The 23,399-nt window shown below is 43.2% G+C and overlaps 1 protein-coding gene across 2 annotated transcripts in view; it reads left to right on the top strand.

The window, feature by feature from the left end:
* Positions 1-17,960, top strand: part of LOC139371043 (solute carrier family 66 member 2) — an 86,727-nt gene extending 68,767 nt beyond the window's left edge. For both annotated transcript variants that reach the window (XM_071111094.1, XM_071111087.1), the window contains exon 5: positions 17,180-17,960. In XM_071111094.1, coding sequence (XP_070967195.1) covers positions 17,180-17,354 — 175 coding nt within the window. In that variant the 3' untranslated portion in view covers positions 17,355-17,960. The remainder of the gene's footprint in view (positions 1-17,179) is intronic.
* The last annotated feature ends 5,439 nt before the right edge of the window (positions 17,961-23,399 follow it).

Genomic DNA, 23,399 nt, shown 5'->3' with positions numbered 1-23,399 from the left:
CCCATTCAGCACGTCTGGGACCTGTTGGATCGGAGGGTGAGAGCTAGGGCCATAACCCCAGAAATGTCTGGGAACTTGCAGGTGCCTTGCTGGAAGAGTGGGGTAACATCTCACAGCAAGAACTGGCAAATCTGGTGCAGTCCATGAGGAGGAGATGCACTGCAGTACTTAATGTAGCTGGTGGCCACACCAGATACTGACTGTTACTTTTTTTAATAAAACGTGACAGAATGACCGACCCACAAAATGGAGACAGTGGGAAAGGCTGAGGTGGCGATAATCGTAGAGACAGTCCAGCATCACAAGAACTGTCTCTCCAGACTCGGCAGCGCCATGGACAGCATGCTGGCAACCATCCTGCGCTTGGAGAGGAATGTGCAGTCTCTCCAGTCTCCAGCACCGGTTCCGGCACCAGCCCCCACACAACCACTACCTGCTTCCGTCCCATCTGAGCCGGTCTGCGGAATACCCCTGCGCTTTGACTGCGCGCCAGCGAGATGCAAGGGATTCCTTCTGCAATGCAACCTGTACCTCCAGGAGAGACAGGGTTGCCATCGTTATCTCCGAGGTTGAGTCCTACGAACGCTTCACTCTCCTTTCTCTCTGTGTTTTATCATCCTGTGGAGGAGGGTGAGTGTCTACTCCGACTACACCAGGGATCTAGCACCGCCTCAGAGTTTGCCCTGGAGTTCCGGACTATCGCAGCCTCCACCGGATGGAACGAGTCGGCTCTGATCACCGTGTTCCGCAGCGGACTGCGGGAGGAGGTACAGCTGGAGTTAACCTGCCGTGATGACAACCTGTCAGCGCAGTCAGATCATGGCCCATCTATAACTCCGGAATGAGGTGTTGGGATGTGCCAGCACGGGAGCCGTGGTGAAGCGTGCCTTCATTGTCTCGAACACCCTCTCCACCATCCAACGAAGCCGCTGGGGACCTCCTCACAGCAGGGAGGTAAGAGGCGCAACCACCGTGCTGAAGCCCCAGATGAATCTCCGGAAATAGTTGGCGAACCCCAGGAATCGCTGAATAGATGGGCCACTCCCTTCGTGGATATGAGGTAGCCCAAAAAGGACACAGTCCGCTGGAAAAACAAAAGTTTCTCATGTTTGACATATAGATCATGCTCCAACAGTCTTCCCAGCACAGACTTGACGAACGAGAAATGCTGGGCGCGGGAGATGATGATGATAAAATAATGTATATGTGAAAGATAATGATAAAATAATTCCACTCTGAAACCTTACAACTGTATGAAATTGATTAGAATCATAAAATTATAATCTGATGACGTGTATAGTTTTAGTCAGAGTTTTCTTCTTTAGGTCCTGGATTTCAGTTTTGTAGTAGTTTGTCTTTGCTTATATAAAATAATATATTTATATAGATTTTTTTTTTAAATACCCTGCTGTTAGCTTTTTGCAATGCGAATTTAATTATTGACTTAAATATTTTCCTGGTTTTAGGTTTAATGTGAAACAACACTTTTTATTCTGCTCGTTTTACCTGTAATCTGTACCTCTCCTGTATCAGTATTCCTCCTCGTACTCCTCTTCCCTTCATCTTGACCATGCTTCTCACGGGGGCCGTTGATAACAGAAGTTTGACTAATACATTAAAGCTGGGAATTAGAAAGTGTCACTCTGCATGCATATGCAAGTGTTTCTCCTAGTTCTGGGCAGAAAAATGACTGCAGGTTTATGTAAATCTGGGCTTTGAGGATCTGGCAACAATATTTGTACACTATTTTTATGGATGGAAATTTGCACAGTCAAGGGCCCCTTTTTGTCTGTCTCACCTGAATGTGGACTTATTTACTTTCTTGTAAAGAATGTGAAATATCTGAGGGCAAACTCTCCCCCCTCCTTCGTTTGGGAAAGCAGATCCATCTTTCTCTGGCAGTTTGCGGACCTTCCAGTGTTTGCTTCCTGACAATCGATATGCATGCATATTTCATCCTTTGGGTTAAGAGCAGAATCTTTTCCCCCTGCTGTGCCTTTTGATTTCTGCTCCTCTATCACCCCACTGGGAAAATGGTGTGGATGTCTGCGGTCCCACGATTAATCACTCCACCAAGTAGCGATGTAATACTGTTTCAACTGAAGGCCTTTCTCTGGGTAATCACACCAGACTCTGGTGCTGAGCCATTTCTGACTCTGAGAAACAGTACTGTAGTACGTTTGCTGGCTTGCATTAATATGACCCCATTAACAGTTACATTCTAGTCTTTCTCAGGGCAGTCTTTGTGTCCACAGGAACAGCGGTTTTGTTCTTAATTGAATTTCATTTGGTAAACGTGTCTGAATTCTCAATGGTAACACTACAGACAGGGCATTAAAGCAGCAGCCTACTGTTTGCTGTCTACTTCAAAACAGATTACAATAGGGCTGGACACATGATATTGTGAACCACTGTCTACTATGCCAATGACCTCTGCCCTATGAGAGGCCAGTGAGAATGTTAAGAGTGTCCTAGACTGAGTCCTCTCACTGGGTTGACTTCCCTGGAGCAGCCCTGTACATCTGTGCCCACATTAGACTGCTGTGTGTCAGTCGCCTCCTCAGCGAAGGGGAGAGCGAGGGAGAACAGGGGAATGAGGGACGTGTCTCAATGTGACCGCAGTGGTTTGAACAGAGCTGCTTTAATAAAGTCCCACCCAGACTCCTCCTTTCCCTCCCCTCCCTCATATCCTCCCTCTTTCCTCTTCTCTCCTGTCCTTCCTTCCCTTTCTTCCACTCTCCTCTCCTCCACCTCTCCCCCTCACTTATTTCCTCAGCTCCGGCACTCCTCTCTTCTCCCCCACTCCTCCCCCGTCAGTACAGTAATTAGCTCAGAGGCTCAGAAAGAAGGACGGAACAGATGAGCCCTGATGCAGGGAGCCAAGGGGATTGCTGGTCAGGTGGTCTAACTCCTCTGATGGCTCTGAGGAAGTTCAGGAGGAGTTTACTGTAAATGTCGCTATCTGCACTCTTAGCGCCTCTGCAACCTTTCAGATGCTCCATCTATCCCAGGCATCCAAAAGAGAAGCTAATAGGAGGGCTGACAGCTCTGGCTCAACACAGAGTACAATTACAGCCAGAGCCAGGTACCAATCAGGGTACCCTCTATCACCTCACTCACACCCTCCCTCCATTTGTCTCTCGGTCATCTATCCTTGGCATCTGCACCACTATATCCCCCTGCTCTCTCTGCATCTAGTGGAGTGGTGTATAGAGAGATTTGCTGACACTGTGTTTGTGAAGTGTGTGTTTGCGTGAGATGAATATATATTTTGGAGATGAAGATTAGGTGTCTAATCTCTTTCTCCGTCTCGCACACACACACACGTTCTCGCTCTCACACATATTTTCTGTTCTTTCCTTCACTCTCTCTCCCTCTCTCTCTGTTCTCTCTCCCATGCTCTGCTACGTAGGTCAGATGAAGGTGTCAGGTTAGATGGGATCAATAGGGGACTTGTCAGGACTAGTGAGTGGGTAGAGAAAGCGCTTTCAGTATTTCTAATCAATACCATAATCACTTCTCCTACCTACAAAGGCCCCCAAGGCCCCGATCAATTGTTTACTCAGTATTACTTTCATCTCCTGTTGATCCACAGGACAAGTGACATGACTGTTTAAGTGTGTACAGTTGAAGTCGGAAGTTTACATACACCTTAGCCAAATACATTTAACCTCAGTTTTTCACAATTCCTGACATTTAATCCTAGTAAAAATTCTCTGTCTTAGGTCAGTTAGGATCACCACTTTATTTTAAGAATGTGAAATGTCAGAATAATAGTATAGAGAATTATTTGTTTCAGCTTTTATTTCTTTCATCACATTCCTAGTGGGTCAGATGTTTACATACACTCAATTAATATTTGGTATCGTTGCCTTCAAATGGTTTAACTTGGGTAGCCTTCCACAAGCTTCCCACAATAAGTTGGGTGAATTTTGGCTCATTCCCCCTGACAGAGCTGGTGTAACTGAGTCAGGTTTGTAGGCTTGAACACGCTTTTTCAGTTCTGCCCACAAATGTTCTATAGGATTGAGGTCAGGGCTTTGTTATGGCCACTCCAATACCTTGACTTTGTTGTCTGTAAGCCATCTTTAAGCCATCTTGCCACAACCTTGGAAGTATGCTTGGGTTCATTGTCCATTTGGAAGACCCATTTGCGACCAAGCTTTAACTTCCTGACTGATGTCTTGAGATGTTGCTTCAATATATCCACATAATTTTCATCCCTCATGATGCCATCTATTTTGTGAAGTGCACCAGTCCCTCCTGCAGCAAAGCACTCCCATAACATGATGCTGCCACCCCGGTGCTTCACAGTTGGGATTGTGTTCTTCGGCTTGCAAGCCTCCCTCTTTTTCCTCCAAACATAACGATGGTGAGTATGGCCAAACATTTATATTTTTGTTTTATCAGACCAGAGGACATTTCTCCAAAAAGTACGATCTTTGTCCCCATGTGCAGTTGCAAACCGTAGTCTGACTTTTTTAGGGCGGTTTTGGAGCTGTGGCTTCTTCCTCGCTGAGCGGCCTTTCAGGTTATGTCGATATAGGACTCGTTTTACTGTGGATATAGATACTTTTGTACCTGTTTCCTCCAGCATCTTCACAAGGTCCTTTGCTGTTGTTCTGAGATTGATTTGCACTTTTCACACCAAAGTACGTTAATCTCTTGGAGACCGAATGCGTCTCCTTCCTGAGCAGTATGACGGCTGCGTGGTCCCATGGTGTTTATACTTGCTTACTATTGTTTGTACAGATGAACGTGTTACCTTCAGACGTTTGGAAATTGCTCCCAAGGATGAACCAGACTTGTGGAGGTCCACAATTTTTTTTCTGAGGTCTTGGCTGATTTCTTTTGATTTTCCCATGATGTCAAGCAAAGAGGCACTGAGTTTGAAGGTTGGCCTTGAAATACATCCACAGGTACACCTCCAATTGACACAAATGAAGTCAATTAGCCTATCAGAAGCTTATAAAGCCATGACATCATTTTCTGGAATTTTCCAAGCTGTTTATTGGCACAGGCAACTTAGTGTATATAAACATCTGACCCACTGGAATTCTGATATAGTTAATTATAAGTGAAATAATCTGTCTGTAAACAATTGTTGGAAACATTTCTTGTGTCATGCACAAAGTAGATGTCCTAAACGTCTTGCCAAAACTATAGTTTGTGTCACGTTCTGACCTTTATTTCCTTTGTTTTGTCATTATTTAGTATGGTCAGGGCGTGAGTTGGGTGGGCAGTCTATGTTTGTATTTCTATGATTTGGGTATTTCTATGTTTCGGCCTAGTATGGTTCTCAATCAGAGGCAGGTGTCATTAGTTGTCTCTGATTGAGAATCATACTTAGGTAGCCTGGGTGTCACTGTGTGTTTGTGGGTGATTGTTCCTGTCTCTGTGTTTTGCACCAGATAGGGCTGTTTTGGGTTTTCACGTTTCTTGTTTTTGTTAGTTTGTTAGTTTGTTCATGTGAAGTGATTTATTAAAACATGAGTCAAAATAACCACGCTGCGCTTTGGTCCGCCTCTCCGTCAATGGAAGAAATCCCTTACAGTTTGTTAACAAGAAATTTGTAGAGTGGTTGAAAACAAGTTTTAATGACTCCAACCTAAAGTGTATGTATACTTTCGACTTCAACTGTATGTACAGTATGTACTGTATGTGACATTTGTGTGTCAATTTTATTTGTCACATGCACCGAATACAATGGGTGTAGACTTAACCGTGAAATGCTCGCCCTGCCTAACGATGCAGAGTTTCAATTGTTTTTTAGAACATTATCTTAAGGATTAAAATACACAAAAACGGAGCTATATACAGGGAGTACCAGTACCAGATCAATGTGCAGGTATTTGAGGTAGATACAGTGCCTTCAGAAAATATTCACACCCCTTGACTTTGCCCACATTTTGTTGTATTACAAATTGGGATTAAAATGATTAATGGAAAATAAAACTGAGTGTACAAAACATTAAGGACACCTGCTCTTTCCTTGACATAGACTGACCCGGTGAATCCAGGTGAAAGCTATGATCCCTTATTGCTGTCAAATCCACTTCAGTCAGTGTAGATGAATGGGAGGAGACAGGTCACAGGAGGATTTTTAAGCCTTGAGACAATTGAGACGTGGAGATATGGATTGTGTATGTGTGCCATTCAGAGTGTGAATAGTCAAGACAACATATTTAAGTGCCTTTGATCGGGGTATGGTAGTAGGTGTCAGACGCACTGGTTTTGTCAAGAACTGTAACGCGACTAGGTTTTTCACGCTCAACAGTTTCCCATGTGTATCAAGAAAGGTCCACCACTCAAGGGACATCCAGCCAACTTGATTCAACTGTGGGATGCATTGCGGTAAACATGGGCCAGCATCCCTGTGGAACGCTTTCGACACCTTGTAGAGTCAATGCCCCGAAGAATTGATGCTGTTCTGAGTGCAAAAGAGGGGGAGCTCAATATTAGGAAGGTGTTGTTAATGTTTTATATACACGGTGTAACTTGATTTAGAACAGTATTCAATCCCCTGAGTAGATACACGTTAGAATCACCTTTGGCAGTGATTACAGCTCTGAGTCTTTCAAGGTAAGTCTCTGAGAGCTTTGCACACCTGGATTGTACAATAATTGCACATTATCCTTAAAAAGAAAATGTATTGAGCTCAATCCAGTTGGTTGTTGTTAATTGCTGGACATCCATTTTCAAATCTTACCATGGATTTTCAAGACGATTTAAATAAAAACTAACTAGACCACTCAGGAACATTTGTTGTAATCTTGGTAAGCAACTCCCAGTGTCTGCTGGAAAGCAGACAACCAGGTTTTCCTCTAGAATTTTGCCTGTGCTTAGCTCTATTCCGTTTAGTTGTATCCCCTAAAAAAAAACGCCCTAGTCCTTGCCAATGACAAGCATACCCATAACATGCAAGCCTACCCTATCATGTTTTAAGGTATGGCCCAGGTGCAGACAGTGTTGAAGAAACAAAAGTTTATTATGTAACAGGGGCAGGCAAATGACAGGTCAGGTCAGGCAGAGGTTGGTAATCCAGAGAGGGTGTAAGGCACCGGAACAGCAGGCGGGCTCAGGGTCAGGTCAGGCAGAGGTCGGTGATCCAGAGTAGTGGGGCAAAGGTACAGGACGACAGGCACGGTCAGGGCAGGCAGAACGGTCAGAACCCGGGGAACTAGAAAACAGGAGCAAGGGAACAGGCAGGAGCAGGGAAACAAAACACTGGTAGGTTCTACGAACAAAACAAACTGGCAACAAACAGAAAATACAGGTATAAATACACGGGATAATGGGGAAGATGGGCGACACCTGGAGGGGGGTGGAGACAAGCACAAAGACAGGTGAAACAGATCAGGGCATGACATACCCATAACACTGGGTGTATTAATACACCATCCAAAGTGTAAAATTAGTAACTGCACCATACTCAATGGGATATTTAATGTAAACTTTTCTTACCACTATACCAATAGGTGTAATTTGCAAACCACAGGAAAACCTACATGGTCTTTGTGGTTGAACCTGTGCTTAAAAATCAAATCAAATCAAATTTTATTTGTCACATACACATGGTTAGCAGATGTTAATGCGAGTGTAGCGAAATGCTTGTAAAATTCGTTGCTCGACTTTGGGAACTGTTTGTATGTGTGGAGTACAGAGACGGGGTAGTCATTTAAAAATAATTTTAAACACTTATTGCATACAGGTAGTCCATGCAACTTATGTGACTTCTTAAGCACATTTTTACTTCTAAACAAATTTATGCTTGCCATAACAAAAGGATTGAACACTTATTGACTCAATACATTTCAGCTTTTCATTGAGTTAATTTGTAAACATTTATAACAACTTAATTCCACTTTGGCATTATGGGCTATTGTGTGTAGATCAGTGACACAAAATCTAAATGTAATCTATTTTAAATTCAGGCTGTAACACAACAAAATGTGGAAAAAGCCTAAAGGTGTGAATACTTTCTGAAGGCACTGTATGTACATGGCAGGGTAAATTGACAAGGTATCAAGATAGATAATAATACAAGAAAAATAAAGAACGGAGTAGCAGCAGCATATGATGCGTGTGTATTTATGTGTGCCTATGTAGTGTATAGACACTTCAACTGGCGTACTCAACTGGCAGCTTCATTAAATAGAACCCGCAAAACCCCAGTCTCAACGTCAACAGTGAAGAAGTGACTCCGGGATGCTGGCCTTCTAGACAGAGTTGCAAAAAAAAAGCCATATCTCAGACTGGCCAATAAAAATAAAAGATTAAGATGGGCAAAATAACACAGACACTGGACAGAGGAACTCTGCCTAGAAGGCCAGCATCCCGGAGTCACAATTTCACTGTTGACGTTGAGAATGATGTTTTGCGGGTACTATTTAATGAAGCTGCCAGTTGAGGACTTGTGCGGCGTCTGTTTCTCAAACTAGACACTCTAATGTACTTGTACTCTTGCTCAGTTGTGCACCGGGGCCTCCCACTCCTCTTTCTATTCTGGTTAGAGACAGTTTGCGCTGTTCTGTGAAGGGAGTAGTGCACAGCGTTGTACCAGATCTTCAGTTTCTTGGCAATTTCTCGCATGGAATAGCCTTCATTTCTCAGAACAAGAATAGGCTGACGAGTTTCAGAAGAAAGTCTTTGTTTCTGGCCATTTTGAGCCTTTAATTGAACCCACAAATGCTCCAGACACTCAACTATTAGCTAACATAACGTGCCATTGGAACACAGGAGTGACGGTTGATGATAATGGGCCTCTGTACGCCTATGTAGATATTCCATTAAAAATCTGCCGTTTTTGAACAATGTCTACACTGTATTTCTGATCAATTTCATGTTATTTTAATGGACAAAAAAAAATGTTTTTCTTTCAAAAACAAGGACATTTATAAGTGACCCAACGCTTTTGAACGGTACTGTGTGTGTATGTATGTATGTATATATATATATATATGTGTGTGTGGCGTGTGTGTGTATATACAGTGGGGCAAAAAAGTATTTAGTCAGCCACCAATTGTGAAAGTTCTCCCACTTAAAAAGATGAGAGAGGCCTGTAATTTTCATCATAGGTACACTTCAACTATGACAGACAAAATGATTGTAGGATTTGTAGGATTTGTAGGATTTTTTATGAATTTATTTGCAAATTTTGGTCACCTACAAACTTGGTCACCTACAAACAAGCAAGATTTCTGGCTTTCACAGACCTGTAACTTCTTCTTTAAGAGGCTCCTCTGTCCTCCACTCATTACCTGTATTAATGGCACCTGTTTGAACTTGTTATCAGTATAAAATACACCTGTCCACAACCTCAAACAGTCACACTCCAAACTCCACTATGGCCAATACCAAAGAGCTGTCAAAAGATGCCAGAAACAAAATTGTAGACCTGCACCAGGCTGGGAAGACTGAATCTGCAATAGGTAAGCAGCTTGGTTTGAAGAAATCAACTGTGGGAGCAATTATTAGGAAATGGAAGACATACAAGACCACTGATAATCTCCCTCGATCTGGGGCTCCACGCAAAATCTCACCCCATGGGGTCAAAATGATCACAAGACCGGTGAGCAAAAATCCCAGAACCACATGGGGGGGCCTAGTGATGACCTGCAGAGAGCTGGGACCAAAGTAACAAAGCCTACCATCAGTAACACAATACGCCGCCAGGGACTCAAATCCTGCAGTGCCTGATGTGTTCCCTGCTTAAGCCAGTACATGTCCAGGCCCATCTGAAGTTTGCTAGAGAGCATTTTGATGATCCAGAAGAAGATTGGGAGAATGTCATATGGTCAAATGAACCAAAATATACCTTTTTGGTAAAAACTCAACTCGTCGTGTTTGGAGGACAAAGAATGCTGAGTTGCATCCAAAGAACACCATACCTACTGTGAAGCATGGGGGTGGAAACATCATGCTTTGGGGCTGTTTTTCTGCAAAGGCACCAGGACGACTGATCCGTGTAAAGGAAAGAATGGATGGGGCCATGTATCGTGAGATTTTGAGTGAAAATCTCCTTCCATCAGCAAGGGCATTGAAGATGAAACGTGGCTGGGTCTTTCAGCATGACAATGATCCCAAACACACCGCCCGGGCAACGAAAGAGTGGCTTCGTAAGAAGCATTTCAAGGTCCTGGAGTGGCCTAGCCAGTCTCCAGATCTCAACCCCATAGGAAAGCTTTGGAGGGAGTTGAAAGTCCGTGTTGCCCAGCAACAGCCCCAAAACATCACTGCTCTAGAGGAGATCTGCATGGAGGAATGGGCCAAAATACCAGCAACAGTGTGTGAAAACCTTGTGAAGACTTACAGAAAACGTTTGACCTCTGTCATTGCCAACAAAGGGTATATAACAAAGTATTGAGATAAACTTTTGTTATTGACCAAATACTTATTTTCCACCATAATATGCAAATAAATTCATTAAAAATCCTACAATGTGATTTTCTGATTTTTTTTTCTCATTTTGTCTGTCATAGTTGAAGTGTACCTATGATGAAAATTACAGGCCTCTCTCATCTTTTTAAGTGGGAGAACTTGCACAATTGGTGGCTGACTAAATACTTTTTTGCCCCACTGTATGTGTGTATCTTCTGAGTGTGCATAGAGTTGGTGAAAGATGGGGTCAGAGCAGATAGTCCAGGTAACCATTAATGAACTATTTAGCAGTCTTATGGCTTGGGGGTAGAATATGTCTCTGAGCCTGTGTAGTCCGAGAGCTGATGCTCCGGTACCATTTGCCGGATGGTGGCGGAGTGAACAGTCTTTGGCTTGGGTGGCTGGAGTCTGGCAATTTTCGGGCCTTCTTCGGACACCGCCTGATGTAGAGGTCCTGGATGGCAGGGAGCTTGGACCCAGTGAAGTACTGGGCTGTCCACACCACCCTCTGTATCGCTTTGCGGTTGAGTGCGCTGCATTTGCCATACCAAGCAGTGATGCAGTCAGTCAAGATGCTCTCGATGTACTGTAGCAGCCGTAGAAACTTTTGAGGATCATGTCAAATCTTTTCAGCCTCCTAAGAGGTGCTGTTGTGCTCTCTTCACGACTGTGTGGGTGTGTGGACCATCATAACCCTATCAGTCCCGAGACCCGAGCAAAAATCAGCATTTATCTGCATGCCTTATGTTCAACCTCACAGTTAACTATTTAACAATGTTATTTTCAGGACAACCAGGGCTACAAGAAGAACAATTTGATATAAATAGTTTAATTCATGAGTTTTATTTACAAATGTACATTTTTAAAAAAGGTCCACCAAAGCAAAAACCTGATAATAATCTATTTATATGAATGCTGTAAATACAGAAATTGTTTTTCCAACTAGGCAGTAACAACTGTGTAGTGTTTGGAGTTTGTGACAGCAGCTATGTTAGCTTGGGGCGGTAGGGTAGCCTAGTGATTAGAGCGTTGGACTAGTAACTGGAAGGTTGCAAGTTCAAATCCCCGAGCTGACAAGGTACAAATCTGTTGTTCTGCCCCTGAACAGGCAGTTAACCCACTGTTACTAGGCCGTCATTTACAATAAGAATTTGTTCTTAACTGACTTGCCTAGTTAAATAAAGGTAAAATAAAAAAATAAATTATACAGTATAATAATACATTTAATTTGAGAAGCAGGTGCTGTGGGGGTATGTGCTACGCCATTGCTTCTAACTATAAGTAATCAAAGATGTGTCAGATAAATTATGTCCATTTCAGGGCCCCAGCTATGCTTTTGTCTAGATGTTAAGATCAAACTTCTTGGTTACAGCAGAGACATTCAACCCCCTCCTGGATCAAGATCCCTGTTGCCTTAATTGTTTTGTGCGTCAAAAATAGTGCCCCTTGTGTGCACATTCAGTAATACCGTATACCCTGGTATGGTACCAAAACGGTATGACGGTTTGAGAATCTGGATAGCGTGACAGGCCCGTTTTAAAAGTTCTGAGTGATCCCCAGTCCACCTGGTCGTGCTGCTGCTCCAGTTTCAACTGTTCTGCCTGCGGCTATGGGACCCTGACCTGTTCACTGTATGTGCTACCTGTCCCAGACCTACTGTTTTCGAAGCTCTCTCTCTCTCTACCACACCTGCAGTCTCTAACTCTGAATGGCTATGAAAAGCCAACTGACATTTACTCCTGGGGTGCTGACCTGTTGCACCCTCTACATCCACTGTGATTATTATTATTATATGACCCTGCTGGTCATCTATGAATGTTTGAACATCTTGGCCATGTACTGTTATAATCTCCACACCGTCACAGCCAAAAGAGGACAGGCCACCCCTCAGAGCCTGGTTCCTCTCTAGGTTTCTTCCTAGGTTCCTGCCTTTATAGAGAGTGTTTCCTAGCCACCGTGCTTCTGTTGCTTGCTGTTTGGGGATTAAGGCTGGGTTTCTGTATAGCACCCTGTAACATCGGCTGATGTAAAAAGGGCTTTATAAATACATTTGATTGATTGATTGAAATTTGATTGATGGAGCGGCTCTCAGATTATTAGGGAAAGCATTCCATAGGTGAGGGGCAAGGGAGCAGAAGGCTCGGTCCCCCATAGTTTGGAGATGTGTTTTGGGGACTTGAGGCAGTGGCTGTAGAGGAGAGTGTCAGGTGGCTCGCAATTGAGATGAGGTTGTAGACGTAGGTGGGGCTCAATCCATTCAAGGCTTTAAATGTACGAGAATTTTGAAATCGATCCTGTACACCGAGTATACCAAACATTAGGAACACTTTCCTAATATTGAGAGCTTCGGTAGTGATTGGCTGGGAGGCCCCCAAACAGTGCATTGCTGTAGTTGATCGAAGAGAAATCGAAGGTGTGAATGAATTTCTCTGCATTTGGCTGGGAGAGTAATGGTATGACCCGGGCAATGTTTTTTGAGATGGAAAATGATATTTTAGGGAGTGGGGTCACAGCCAGGGTCGCCATTGTACAGCGCCCCTGGAGCAATTAGAGTTAAGTGCTTTGCTCAAGGACATAGCAACAGATCATTTTTTCTCACCTTGCCTGATCTGGTATTTGAACTTGCAACCTTTCGGTTACTGGCCCATTGCTCTAACCTCCAGACAACCTATGGATTGGGGGGTGCTCTCCCCTCTTTCTCCTGTAGTCACATTCTGCTCGTTGGTCTTACTGACGTTGAGGGAGAGGTTGTCATGGCACCACACTAACACTAAGTCTCTGACCTCCCTGTAGGCTGTCTCATCGCCATCAGTGATCAGGCCTACCACAGTTGTGCCGTCAGCAAACTTGATGTTGGAGTCATGCGTGGGTGAACAGTGAGTACAGGAGATGACTAAGCTCACACCCTTGATGGGCCCCTGTGTTGAGGGTCAGCGTGGCGGAGGTGTTGTTGTCTATCCTCACCACCTGGGTCCGTCCTGTCAAGAAGTCCAGGATCTTTTTACAGAGGGAGGTGTTAAGGCTCAAGGTCACCAGCTTGGTGATGAGCTTGGTGGGAACTATGTGGTTGAATGCTGAGCTGTAGTCGGTGGACAGCATATTTACATACACCGAGTGTACAAAACATTATGAACACCTTATTAATATTGAGTTGCACACCCTTTTGCCCTCAGAACAGCCTCAATGTGTTGTGGCATGGACTCTACAAGGTGTCTTGAGTGTTCCACAGGGATGCTGGCCCATGTTGACTACAATGCTTCCCACAGTTGTCAAGTTGGCTGGATGTCCTTTGGGTGGTCGATCATTCTTGATACACACGAGAGACTGTTGCAGTTCCTGACACACACACACCGGTGCGCCTGGCACCTGCTACCATATCTCTTTCAAAGGCATTACATCTTATGTCTTGCCCATTCATCCTCTGAATGGCACACACACACAATCCATGTCTCAATTGTCAAAAATCGTTCTTTAACCTGTCTCCTCCCCTTCAGCTACACTGATTGAATAGGACTTAACAAGTGACATACAGTGCCTTGCGAAAGTATTCGGCCCCCTTGAACTTTGCGACCTTTTGCCACATTTCAGGCTTCAAACATAAAGATATAAAACTGTATTTTTTTGTGAAGAATCAACAACAAGTGGGACACAATCATGAAGTGGAACGACATTTATTGGATATTTCAAACTTTTTTAACAAATCAAAAACTGAAAGATTGGGCGTACAAAATTATTCAGCCCCTTTACTTTCAGTGCAGCAAACTCTCTCCAGAAGTTCAGTGAGGATCTCTGAATGATCCAATGTTGACCTAAATGACTAATGATGATAAATACAATCCACCTGTGTGTAATTAAGTCTCTGTATAAATGCACCTGCACTGTGATAGTCTCAGAGGTCCGTTAAAAGCGCAGAGAGCATCATGAAGAACAAGGAACACACCAGGCAGGTCCGAGATACTGTTGTGAAGAAGTTTAAAGCCGGATTTGGATACAAAAAGATTTTCCAAGCTTTAAACATCCCAAGGAGCACTGTGCAAGCGATAATATTGAAATGGAAAGAGTATCAGACCACTGCAAATCTACCAAGACCTGGCCGTCCCTCTAAACTTTCAGCTCATACAAGGAGAAGACTGATCAGAAATGCAGCCAAGAGGCCCATGATCACTCTGGATGAACTGCAGAGATCTACAGCTGAGGTGGGAGACTCTGTCCATAGGACAACAATCAGTCGTATATTGCACAAATCTGGCCTTTATGGAAGAGTGGCAAGAAGAAAGCCATTTCTTAAAGATATCCATAAAAAGTGTTGTTAAAAGTTTGCCACAAGCCACCTGGGAGACACACCAAACATGTGGAAGAAGGTGCTCTGGTCAGATGAAACCAAAATTGAACTTTTTGGCAACAATGCAAAACGTTATGTTTGGCGTAAAAGCAACACAGCTGAACACACCATCCCCACTGTCAAACATGGTGGTGGCAGCATCATGGTTTGGGCCTGCTTTTCTTCAGCAGGGACAGGGAAGATGGTTAAAATTGATGGGAAGATGGATGGAGCCAAATACAGGACCATTCTGGAAGAAAACCTGATGGAGTCTGCAAAAGACCTTAGACTGGGATGGAGATTTGTCTTCCAACAAGACAATGATCCAAAACATAAAGCAAAATCTACAATGGAATGGTTCAAAAATAAACATATCCAGGTGTTAGAATGGCCAAGTCAAAGTCCAGACCTGAATCCAATCGAGAATCTGTGGAAAGAACTGAAAACTGCTGTTCACAAATGCTCTCCATCCAACCTCACTGAGCTCGAGCTGTTTTGCAAGGAGGAATGGGAAAAAATTTCAGTCTCTCGATGTGCAAAACTGATAGAGACATACCCCAAGCGACTTACAGCTGTAATCGCAGCAAAAGGTGGCGCTACAAAGTGTTAACTTAAGGGGGCTGAATAATTTTGCACGCCCAATTTTTCAGTTTTTGATTTGTTAAAAAAGTTTGAAATATCCAATAAATGTCGTTCCACTTCATGATTGTGTCCCACTTGTTGTTGATTCTTCACAAAAAAATACAGTTTTATATCTTTATGTTTGAAGCCTGAAATGTGGCAAAAGGTCGCAAAGTTCAAGGGGGCCGAATACTTTCGCAAGGCACTGTATAAATGTCTCCATTGTGATGTGCTGCTCTTGTACAGATGACCCGCCCCTGTTAATTACCCCTGTTAATTACCTGATTCATCCTTGTTAATGATGTTTGCCGTCTCTAGAGCAAAGAAATTAGCAAATATGACGGCGGGAGAGAAAAGAGAGGGGGAATGTAAAACATCTAACATGTAAGTGGGGGGGATTAGTGGGAGGGTTTCTGCTGGAAAGGAGAGCTCATCTTGTGCGGTAGAGGACATATTCTGAAAACTTTTAGCCCATCAGAAAGACTGGATTTCCCTGTGGAATGGCAATTCGGAGAGTCCCCATCTGTGAGCATAGCCAGCATAACTGTTTTGTACTGTAGCCTATTCACAGATTTGTCTGTATGTGACTTGAATTGTTTATGTATAGTCATCCTTTGTCCATTAATGCATCAACATATGAGTTTTTCCTCACACCCTTACAGCCTCTACAGTGCAGACTGACCTTTGCTGACCTACACATTCGTGTACAGTGAAGGTATTCTTCCTGGTCTGTATACAAACACATCATATGCTATAGATGTGTCCACATACACATGCCCTCACCTTTATTTCAACCCATACAAACCTCTAAGCATTTACTCATGTACTCAGTTGTAGAATAGTTGATAACACATGCTTGACATTGAATATAAATAAGACCTCAGTGATTTGTTTTTCCTCCAGACAACAGACAATGGTAGCATCACTCAGCATTTTGATCAAAGGAGAGTGAATCAAGCAGGTTTCTGATGTTAAATACAGTATCTTTGAATCAACTCTCAACTTAAGTTTGATAAACATGCAATACAAATCAGCAGAACAGTGAAAGCAAGTCTCAGCTGTTTTAAGTTAATAAGAAACGGTTTACCCTTTGATACTGCACTTATATTTCTTACACACAATGATAATTTAGCAAATATCTCATCTGCATGACAACATGGACTCAGTCTGAAACTCACAGTAAACAAATCTATAGAATCACTCTACAATAAAGCCTTCAATTGCTTTTCAGCAGTCTGTCTTCAGTTCAATGGTAATCATTCTCACTCAAAATGTTCTTTGAATAAGTTTTGCTGTGCAGATAGCTGCTGTGCTCCTCTTGAGGTTATTAGCCTGCACTGCTGATGTCCAGGCAGCGCTCTGCCTGATCAATCATTGTTTTGCTGGCCACTTGACTCTGTTCCTTGATTGTTTATCTGCTGTTCTCTTTTACTCCTCAGACGTTCTGTTGTGTACTGATTTCAGATTGCATTTAGGAAACAATGATACTGTTGAGTCCTGGCATCAGCTTATTGATGTGCCTATCTTTACGTGTGGACAACAGATGTTGTTTTCCCAAATGTGGATCAAATCTAAATCTAAATTACGTTTTATTTGTCACATGCTTTGTAGACAACAGGTGTAGACTTACAGTGAAATGCTTACTTATGGGTCCATTTCCAACAATGCAGAGTTAATGATAAGATACAAATATAAATAGTGACGCAAGAAATAAATACACAGTGAATAACAAGTAGAAAATAACATGGCTATTTACAGGGAAAATTACCGTAAACATTTATAAAATGGTGGATAATTATTGTTCTTTGTCATAGCTTGCTACATATTTACTCTTTCTCATTGTCTCTCTTGTATCAGTGTGAAGATGGTGCTGCTGTGGACTGCTGGAGACATTTTCAAGACAACGTACTTTGTGATGAACCACAGCCCGTCCCAGTTCTGGGTGTGTGGGGCAGTCCAGATCCTCATAGACATTGCCATCCTGCTGCAGGTGCTCTTTTACGGCCAGGACATCAGGGTCAAACTGGGATGAACCCTATGACCTTATCATCCTCCAATACATCAATGCTCTTAATCAAAGACTTATACCTAAACGTGTGTGCCTTAACATGTATTTTTTTAAAGATATTAGATGGAGAATGCCAGAGGTATTGTGTATGTTTTACTATTTGATACCAGTCATTTGTGTCTTCATAGGTCATTTGCATTGCTAGTTACTGAAGGGCAGAGTGTGTCCATCAGTCAATCTCTACCAGTTCCACAGGAAGCTTGAACGACACGACAGGCTACTCTGACTGATGCCTCCTTCACTGTGTACCTCAGTGTGTTTTTAAGATGAAATATAGACATATGCATATGTGTGTCAGTGTGTGTGCGTTTCAGCATGAATTGATTTTAGCCATCGGCATTCTCCAGTGCCACAGGGGCGCAGCGCACTACATCGCAATGCTAGAGGCGTCACTACAGATCCGGGTTCGATCCCAGGCTGTAACCGGCCGTGATCGAGAGTCCCATAGGGCGGAGCACAATTGGCCCAGCATCGTTAGGGGGTTTGACCGGTGGGGCTTTACAAGTAGGCTGTCATTGTAAATAAGAATGTTCTTCACCGACCTGCTTAGTTAAATAAAGGTTAAATAAATCAAAATGGCAAGGTATTGGTATTTGGTATTTTATTAGAATCCCCATTAGCTGTTACTAAAGCAGCAGCTACTCTTCCTGGGGTCCTCACAGAACATGAAACATGACATAATACAGAACATCAAATCAAATTTTATTGGTCACATACACATATTTAGCAGAAGTTACTGCGGGTGTAGCGAAATGCTTGTGTTCCAACATTGCAGTAATATCTAGAAAAGAATGGAATTAAGAAATATATAAATATTATGTTGAGCAATGTCGAAGTGGCATTGACTAAAATACAGTATGTAAACATTATTAAAGTGGCCAGTGATTCCATATCTATTTACAGTGGGGCAAAAAAGTATTTAGTCAGCCACCAATTGTGCAAGTTCTCCCACTTAAAAAGATGAGAGAGGCCTGTAATTGTCATCATAGGTACACTTCAACTATGACAGACAAAATGAGAAAAAAAAATCCAGAAAATCACATTGTAGGATTTTTTATGAATTTATTTGTACATTTTGGTGGAAAATAAGTATTTGGTCAATAACAAAAGTTTATCTCAATACTTTGTTATATACCCTTTGTTGGCAATGACAGAGGTCAAACGTTTTCTGTAAGTCTTCACAAGGTTTTCACACACTGTTGCTGGTATTTTGGCCCATTCCTCCATGCAGATCTCCTCTAGAGCAGTGATGTTTTGGGGCTGTTGCTGGGCAACACAGACTTTCAACTCCCTCCAAAGATTTCCTATGGGGTTGAGATCTGGAGACTGGCTAGGCCACTCCAGGACCTTGAAATGCTTCTTACGAAGCCACTCCTTTGTTGCCTGGGCGGTGTGTTTGGGATCATTGTCATGCTGAAAGACCAAGCCACGTTTCATCTTCAATGCCCTTGCTGATGGAAGGAGGTTTTCACTCAAAATCTCATGATACATGGCCCCATTCATTCTTTCCTTTACATCAGTCGTCCTGGTCCCTTTGCAGAAAAACAGCCCCAAAGCATGATGTTTCCACCCCATGCTTCACAGTAGGTATGGTGTTCTTTGGATGCAACTCAGCATTCTTTGTCCTCCAAACACGACGAGTTGAGTTTTTACCAAAAAGTTATATTTTGGTTTCATCTGATCATATGACATTCTCCCAATCTTCTTCTGGATCATCCAAATGCTCTCTAGCAAACTTCAGATGGGCCTTGACATGTACTGGCTTAAGCAGGGGGGCACGTCTGGCACTGCAGGATTTGAGTCCCTGGCGGCGTAGTGTGTTACTGATGGTAGGCGTTTGTTACTTTAGTCCCAGCTCTCTGCAGGTCATTCACTAGGTCCCCCCGTGTGGTTCTGGGATCTTTGCTCACCGTTCTTGTGATCAGTTTGACCCCACCGGGTGAGATCTTGCGTGGGAGCCCCAGATCGAGGGAGATTATCAGTGGTCTTCCATTTCCTAATAATTGCTCCCACAGTTGATTTCTTCAAACCAAGCTGCTTACCTATTGCAGATTCAGTCTTCCCAGCCTGGTTCAGGTCTACAATTTTGTTTCTGGTGTCCTTTGACAGCTCTTTGGTCTTGGCCATAGTGGAGTTTGGAGTGTGACTGTTTGAGGTTGTGGACAGGTGTCTTTTATACTGATAACAAGTTGAAACAGGTGCCATTAATACAGGTAACGAGTGGAGGACAGAGAAGCCTCTTAAAGAAGAAGTTACAGGTCTGTGAGAGCCAGAAATCTTGCTTGTTTGTAGGTGACCAAATACTTATTTTCCACCATAATTTGCAAATAAATTCATAAAAAATCCTACAATGTGATTTTCTGGATTTTTTTTCTTCATTTTGTCTGTCATAGTTGAAGTGTACCTATGATGAAAATTACAGGCCTCTCTCATCTTTTTAAGTGGGAGAACTTGCACAATTGGTGGTTGACTAAATACTTTTTTGCCCCACTGTACATAGGGCAGCAGCCTCTAAGGTGCAGGGTTGAGTAATCGGGTGGTAGCCGGCTAGTGACAATGACTAAGTTCAGGGCAGGGTACTGGGTGGAGGCCAGCTAGTGATGGCTATTTAAGAGTCAGATGGCCTTGAGATAGAAGGTGTTTTCCAGTCTCTCGGTCCCAGCTTTGACGCACCTGTACTGACCTAGCCTTCTGGATGATAGCAGGTGAACAGGCCGTAGCTCGGGTGGTTGATGTCCTTTTTGGCCTTCCTGTGACATCGGGGGCTGTATGTGTCCTGGAGGGCAGACAGTGTGCCCCCGGTGATGCGTTGTGCAGACGGTACCACCCTCTAGAGAGCCCTGCGGTTGTGGGCGGTGCAGTTGCCATTCCAGGTGGTGATACAACCCGACAAGATGCTCTCAATGGTGCATCTGTAAAAGTTTGTGAGGGTCTTAGGGGCCAAAGAGGCTCTGTTAAGGTTGAAGAGGTGCTGTTGTGCTGTCTTCATCACACTCTCTGTGGGTGGACCATCAGATTGCCAGTGATGTATACGCCAAGGAACTTTTCACCTTCTCCACTGTGGTCCCGCCAATGTGGATGGGGCGTACTCCCTCTGCTGTCTCCTGAAGTCCTCGACCAGCTCCTTTGTTTTGTTGACATTGAGGGAGAGGTTATTTACCTGGCACCACTCCGCCAGAGCCCTCACCTCCCTGTAGACTGTCTCGTCATTGTAGGTAATCAAGCCTACTACTGTTGTGTTGTATGCAAACTTGATGATTGAGTTGGAGGCATGTGTGGCCATGCAGTCATGGGTGAACAGGGAGTACAGGAGGGGGCTGAGCATGCACCCTTGTGGGGCCCCTGTGTTGAGGATCAGCGTAGTGGAGTGTTGTTCCCTACCTTCACAAGACAAGAACAACTCAAGGACAGAATGCATTTAAAAATGACTCACGTAGGCTACATATCAATACATACACACAAACTGTCTAGGTCATATAGGGGAGAGGCATTGTGCCGTGAGGTGTTGCTTTATCTGTTTTTTGAAACCAGGTTTGCTGTTCATTTCAGCAATTTGAGATGGGAGTTATATTTGAGATAATGGCTCTATATAATACTGTACACTTTCTATGTTTGGGGACTGTGAAAATACCCTTGGTGGCATATCTGGTGGGGTAAGTGTGTGTCAGAGATGTGTGTAAGTTGACTATGCAAACATTTTTGAATTGTTTCTTATAAAAACAAGTGATGCAGTCTGTCTCTCCACAACTCTCAGCCAAGAGAGACTGGCATGCATCGTATTTATATTAGCCCTCTGATTACAATGAAGAGCAAGATGTCGTGCCGCTCTGTTCTGGGCCAGCTGCAGCTTAACTATGTATTTTCATGCAGCACTCGACCACACAACTGGACAATAATCAAGAGCCTGCTTGACTTGCTTTATAGAGTGCGGTGTCATAAAAGCGGAGCATCTCTTTATTACGGACAGACCCCTCCCCATCTTTATAACCATTGAATCTATATGTTTTGACCATGACGGTTTAAGTCTCCTCAACTTGTTCAACAGCCACACCATTCATTACCAGATTCAGCCGAGGTACAAATACAATGCTCAGAATGTATACAGTACAGTACATCTACATGAAGCATGGCCCACATTCATCACTGTCAAACAGCTATTTCTGGAGAGCAGCTTTCTCCTCACAAAGCAGAACTGCTGGCCTGTGACTGAGGGAAAGGAACTATATTGAACATTTAATACTTGGGATCACAGCTACCTAAATGACAGTACAATGATAACAAAGGATCCATTAAAACATACTGTTAGTCATGGATTGTTCCTTTAAGCTTTGCTAACGAGTACTGTAGCCACATTTAAAGAACTTCCAATGGTCAGTGGAGGGAATGTTTTGGAGTAAATCGTGATGGTGTTCTGAGTCTGGTCATTTAGAGAGACTAGAATGGAGGCTTTCCAGCTCAGTTAGTCTCTGTGGTCACACTGGCGTCGTCATCAGTTCCATGCTGTTTAGTTTTATTAAGAGCCATCCGAGAAGACGGAGCCACCTATGATTTGTTAGGGAACAGCTTTATGGTCATCAGACGAACATTTTGTTTTCTCCTTACATTGTTTCCTTAGTAGTTTAACACTAGACACTGCTGAAATGAAGAGAGATCAAGAGATGAATGCTGAATGTCTGTGCCTGCCTACCTGTCTTCCTCAACGGTCCTCCATGAATGGCCAGGCTATATGTGCCTGTGGCCTCCCAGTGCAGGGACAGTGATAATCATTTACGTGGCTAATGTTTGCACAGCGTGCAGAAAGTGTCCCTGTCTCGTTAGCTTTTCCATCTGTAGCTGACGGCCCTGCCTGCCTCTGCCTGGCAATATGAAGCTGAAAACCAGGGACAGATTGCCTGTAAAGTCTGTGTGTGATGCCATCCTCCAAATAAAGAAAATAATTGGCACGACTTCTATTGGTGCTATTTCAAGAGGTGTTAAAATACAGTGTAGGTATACAGTGTAGGTAACCCCAATCCCCAAAACCTCTTTGCTCTTGTGTTATGATTTTATGTAAGTATAGAAAAAACAATTACATTATTTATCGTCCTTTTTAATCTGCCATATAATATAGGCTGTTGATGCAAGAAGGCTTCTTGCGTTGTTTTCTTATTGTTTTTATATCCTATAGGCTGTTATCTTGATGATTGTTTTTCTTTGAGCTCAGCATGTTTGCATACCTGTGTTCCTCCCTATGTTTAAATATGGGGTCTGTTGGCAGCCTTGTATACACCAGGAAATAATGGCCATCTATACACACACCCGTCCAATGGCAAGTTACAGTTGAAGTCGGACTTTTACATACACCTTAGCCAAATACATTTAAACTCAGTTTTTCACAATTCCTGACATTTAATCCTAGTAAAAATTCCCTGTCTTAGGTCAGTTAGGATCACCACTTTATTTTAAGAATGTGAAATGTCAGAATAATAGTAGAAAGAATTATTTATTTCAGCTTTTATTTCTTTCATCACATTCCCAGTGGGTCAAAAGTTTTTATACACTCAATTAGAATTTGTTAGCATTGCCTTTAAATTGTTTAACTTGGGTCAAACATTTTCGGGTAGCCTTCCACAAGCTTCCCACAATAAGTTGGGTGAATTTTGACCCATTCCTCCTGACAGAGCTGGTGTAACTGAGTCAGGTTTGTAGGCCTCCTTCCTCGAACACGCTTTTTGAGTTCTGCCCACACATTTTTTATGGGATTGAGGTCGGCTTTGTGATGGCCACTCCAATACCTTGACTTTGTTGTCCTTAAGCCATTTTTCCACAACTTTGGAAGTATGCTTGGGGTCATTGTCCATTTGTAAGACCCATTTACAACCAAGCTTTAACTTCTTGACTGATGTCTTGAGATGTTGCTTCAATATATCCCCATAATTTTATTTTCTTATGATGCCATCTATTTTGTGAAGTGCACCAGTCCCTCCTGCAGCAAAGCACCCTAACAAAATGATGCTGCCACTCCCGTGC

The sequence above is a fragment of the Oncorhynchus clarkii genome, chromosome 2, assembly GCF_045791955.1.
Source record: "Oncorhynchus clarkii lewisi isolate Uvic-CL-2024 chromosome 2, UVic_Ocla_1.0, whole genome shotgun sequence".
Classification (NCBI taxonomy): domain Eukaryota; kingdom Metazoa; phylum Chordata; class Actinopteri; order Salmoniformes; family Salmonidae; genus Oncorhynchus; species Oncorhynchus clarkii.
This window is presented reverse-complemented; position numbering and strand designations above follow the sequence as displayed.